The following is a 4,941-nucleotide window of genomic DNA, read 5'->3' on the forward strand; positions in this document are numbered from 1 at the left end:
ACTCTATATGGACTAATTTTGACTTTCATAATAAATATATCACTTACATTAAAGGCTTTTGCATGGCTAAGAAATATATGCTTGTTAGAAATTTAAAGTGTTTTATGTAGTTACCTTAGTGTTTCTAAACACCACCAATATTAATGAGAGAATCTACTCAATGTTTTTTATTCTTTCAATAACATTAGTTAATTGTGTTGAAATTTCTTATAAAGTGGTTTAAATCCTATTTTGTACTTTATGACCGTCTATTATACGAACATACTCAACAAATGCCTCAAGTCATTTGTCACTTACATTGAACAACTCACAATTATACAAGTTTGAAACAGACTCCTTTAATCTCTACTTTGAAAGATATGGAAGCAATGCAACTTGCTCATGAGTTAGGATATCACAAACATTTCATAAATGGTAGTGCAGCTATCTACAAAAGTTGTATTTTTCCAATATACATGATGCAACAAGGCAGTGACTCTACATGGACTAATTTTGACTTCCATAGTAAATATATCCCTTACATTAAGGGCTTTTGCATGGCTATGAAATATATGCTTGTTAGAAATTTAAAGTGTTTTATGTAGTTACCTTGGTGTTTTTAAAAGCCACCAATATCAATGAGAGAATCTACTTAATGTTTTTTAGTCTTTCAATAACGTTAGCTAGTTGTGTTGAAATTTCTTATAAAGTGGTTTAAGTCCAATTTTGTACTTTATGTCTTAGCTAACAAATAAGTATTAATTAATAATAAAATTTATGTCTATTTCTTTGGAGACAGAAACCATTGGTCAGATAGAAATTTTGAACAAAAGATATTTATATATCATGTATATACATACAAAAAATACAAATGGGATGAGCAATTATTTAACATACTTGTGTCTATTGGTTTACAAAAAAAAAAGAACTATCATATCATAGGTTATCCAAACTTATTACTATATGGTATTAGATCAAGTTATTAAACCACACCTAGTTAGTGATGACTCTTTTAAGGTCATAGTTTATGAAACTTATACATGTCACTTTAAATTATGCTATATCTAAAAGAAAAAACTCATATTATAATATCTTTAAATCCATAACATTATAAATTTTGGCCATGATAACATATTTTCATATAATGTTTAAGGCTCTTGTATTCTAAATTCTCTCTGCACTCCTTCAAACCTTTGTACTCTTACATTAAACTTGGAAATTTCTTGGGTATATACTAGTTAAGCCTCCTTGATGTTTCCACCACCATACAACATCATCTTTTGTTAGTATGCTAGAAAAGATAGAGGTGAAATCCAAATCTCCTAATAGCCACATAGTTGACATTCATCATTTAAGCTCTCAAGATGTGTGATCTCACATTTGTAACATACAAAGTGTCCTTTAGAGATAAACATAAACATAGTGCTCTCTTTCATTCACAAAAGTAAGACATTCATTAAAAGTGGGACTTGGAAAATTCCCGAAATCTCTTATATGTTGTTGGTGAGAGCTACCAGCTGGTAGGATAACTTTGGGATAGCAGTTGCCTTCTTTGGTGATCAAGCTAATTTTGATGAAGCTAAATGGAGATCACTCGGTCTAATTTGTGATGTAACCTTGAGATTTTTCTGGTTAAGAAGGAATGCATGTCTCTTCAAACAATGTTTTAATCCAAAAACACATTTGACCACATGTATTCCCATGCTTCCTCTTTATCCACATCTTATGATGTGCAATCCACACCCAATACATTGGAAACTAGATGCTTGTCTATCCCAGCTTCTTAAACAAGAGCTACTGTCAGTTCTTTACCCTTTGAAGTTCCAACATTGGATCTATAGACTATTTTGGGAAAAAGTTATATTCTCAAGCACGAGGCCTCGATGCATTTTTACATGTTGTAAACACTTTTTACTCTTTTGGTAATATATGACCACGCATTACAAAAAATAAATAAAGAGGTGAAATTTTGACATTTTCGACACATTAACAAACTAAATGCTAATGGCCTAGTTGAAATAGAAGGTCTTAGAGGACCTCTCCTTTTCTTTTTAAAGAGTTTGGAAGGGCATATAATTATTTTTCTAAAATTCTTACCTTTCTTTTGAAAGGTAATATATGTATCAACCTTCTCTAAAAGGGCAAAACCCCCTTTGAAGGGTGTTGCAACCTTCAAATTTTAGGCCCGATAGGGATAGTTTTTTAGGATGGCTTTAGGAGAGAGAGGCTTGACAATGGAATCTTGCCCGATGTGGTTTTGTTTTGGCAATGGGCTTTCATCTCACGATCTTGTGCAGTACTGGATTAATGCGGAATGGATAATGGATTTACTTCGAAGGAGGATGTACTTTTAACACTATGCTGTGTACTGCTAGCGCATTAGGCGCCACCTGGTACATGCGGGGAGCGGGGTTCCGCAGAGGGCAGGATTGCCAGGGCGGTAGGAGGACACAGGGAAGGTGGTGAAGGGCTGCTGCGGTGGGATGCGACCGGCCAGCTGATTGTAGGAGACGTTGAAGGAGGCCAGGCCTTGGAGGTGCGTCGCGAAGGCGACAGGGATGTTGCCGGACAGTTGGTTGTCCTGCAGCGACAGGAAGCGGAGGGAGGTACTGAGATTGGCCAGCTCTGTCGGGATGGCCCCGGAGAGGTTGTTGTAGGAGAGGTCCAGGCTCTGCAGGTTGGCGAGGGAGCCGAGCTCGGCTGGGATGACCCCCGTTAGGGCGTTGTATGAGAGATCCAGGCTCTGCAGCCGGTTGGCGTGGGAGCCGAGCTCGGCTGGGATGGCCCCGAAGAGGTTGTTGTATGAGAGGTCCAGGCTCTGCAGGTTGGCGAGGGAGCCGAGCTCGGATGGGATGACCCCCGTTAGGGCGTTGTATGAGAGGTCCAGGCTCTGCAGGTTGGGGTGGGAGCCGAGCTCGGCTGGGATGGCCCCGGAGAGGTTGTTGTATGAGAGGTCCAGGCTCTGCAGGTTGGCGAGGGAGCCGAGCTCGGATGGGATGACCCCCGTTAGGGCGTTGTATGAGAGATTCAGGCTCTGCAGGTTGGCGATGGAGCCGAGCTCGGGCGGGATGGTGCCTGTGAGGGCGTTGTGTGAGAGGTCGATGAGAGGAGTGACCTCGTTGGAGTTGTCGTCGGCTCCCTGAAGCTTCTTGAGGTTGGCCACCCACTGCGGGAAGGGACCCGACAGGCCGCAGGAGCTGAGGTGGAGCTCTCGGAGCTTGGGCAGGGTGGAGAGGCCCGATATGGCCGCCGACGAGGCGCTGCTGATGTCGCCCAGCGGGTTGCCGTCCAGGCGCACGACCTGCAGGCTGTGGAGGTTGCTCATGTCCTCGGGCAGGCCCCCGATTGCGTTGTGGTCCAGGTACAGGACGAAGAGGTTGGTGAGGTTGGTGGTGAAGGCGGCCGGGACCACGCCCGAGAGGTTGTTGAGGGCCAGGTCGGCGGTGAAGAGGTTGGAGAGGAGGCCGAAGGAGGGCGGGATGGACCCGCTGATGAGGTTGTTGGCGATGCGGATGTGCTGCAGGCTGGCCATGCCCCCGATGGCGCTGGGCAGCGGGCCGCTGAGCATGTTGTGGGACAGGTCGAGCACCCGGAGGCTGGTCAACTGGTCGAAGGACTCCGGGATGCCACCCGAGAGCGCGTTGTAGGACAGGTCGAGCTCCCGGAGGCCGCTGAGCTGCCCCAAGGACTCCGGGATGGCTCCCGTGAGGCCCCCCCCGCTGCCGCTGTCGGTCATCATGTTGGCTAGCGACAGCTGCTGGAGCTTGGTGAGCTTGCCCAGAGACGGAGGGATGCTACCCTGGAAGCTGTTCTCCTGCAGCTTGAGCAGCTGCAGCTCCGACAGGGAGCCCAGCAGGGGCGACAGCACCCCCTGCAGCCTGCCCCCCGAGAGGTCCAGCTGCACCACGCGGCCGCTGCTGGCCTCGCAGGTGACGCCCTCCCAGGAGCAGCAGTCGGACATGGACGCCGTCCACGCCGCCAGCTTCTGAGACGGGTCCTTGGCCACGGCCCCCTTGACGGCCAGAAGAGCCGCCCGGTCCTGCGCCACGCAGGCAGCTGCGGCCACCGAGGTGCCGGTTACGCAGTGCTGTATGATGAGCATGCTGAGGGCGATCGAGAATATCAAGGAAGCGACAGGAGTAGAGTTGCGAGGGCTACAGGTAATTATAACGCGGTGAACGTGGGAAGCCATCATCAATGGTATCCTATGCAGCAGGAGGAGGAGGAGGAGGAGGAGGCAAAGAAGCTAATAGTAAGACGACAGGCGGGTTGGTAATGTTTATGCAAGAAGAATACGCCCCGCCATTTATCATATCGAGTGTTGGGACGGCATTTCCCTGTCTGACGAGGTCTGATCAGGAAAGACCTTCGATTCTCACACCACGTAAAGTCTTTGATTGCAATTTGTCAAACTACAGAAGAAAAGCCTGCGAGTCGACTTTGCCACGGCCCAGTCAGCCCACGATCAGTGGCATCTCCAGACCGAACCTTCTCAAGTTCGCCTTGGCGAGCACTAGCAAGCCCGGCCGGCCTGCTGACTGCTGAGTCCTGACCGAGCTTCAGATCGTCTTGGTAGACGAGTTCCACCTCCCCAGCTTCCGTCACACCACGGTCCAATTTTGTCGTTTAGCTCCTTCTAAATTGCTCTACTGCTGCTTAGCGTAAAGGGGTCATTACAGTGTCTTTTAACAGTCTTCCATTGTAAATTTTTTCTTCCAACTGAGTTTGTTAAATGTTTTTTAATAATTAAACTGTTCATATCATATAGAGTTTAAATTAAAAATATCGAGTCATTTTGATGTTTTTTGGATCCGGTTATAAATGAAGGGTTTATAAAAGAGTGGGTCAATAGAGTGACACTCAAGGATGCGCTTCTTTAAGGTTTTACAAAATCCTAAAATATGAAGTAAACTTACTTGGCACGATTGTTTGACTTGTAGTAATCTTATATGTAATCTTAAG

At 46.0% G+C, this 4,941-nt stretch overlaps 1 protein-coding gene across 1 annotated transcript; it reads right to left on the reverse strand.

Moving 5' to 3' along the window:
- Window positions 1-1,890: 1,890 nt before the first annotated feature.
- Window positions 1,891-4,233, reverse strand: LOC148026415 (uncharacterized). Its single transcript, XM_087690299.1, has one exon. The coding sequence runs from the start codon at window positions 4,172-4,174 to the stop codon at window positions 2,351-2,353; it is 1,824 nt and encodes a 607-aa protein (XP_087546425.1). The 5' UTR covers window positions 4,175-4,233; the 3' UTR covers window positions 1,891-2,350.
- Window positions 4,234-4,941: the final 708 nt, after the last annotated feature.

This window comes from Lygodium microphyllum, chromosome 13 (genome assembly GCF_053477565.2).
Source record: "Lygodium microphyllum isolate KBCC chromosome 13, Lygodium_microphyllum_v1.1.10, whole genome shotgun sequence".
NCBI lineage: Eukaryota > Viridiplantae > Streptophyta > Polypodiopsida > Schizaeales > Lygodiaceae > Lygodium > Lygodium microphyllum.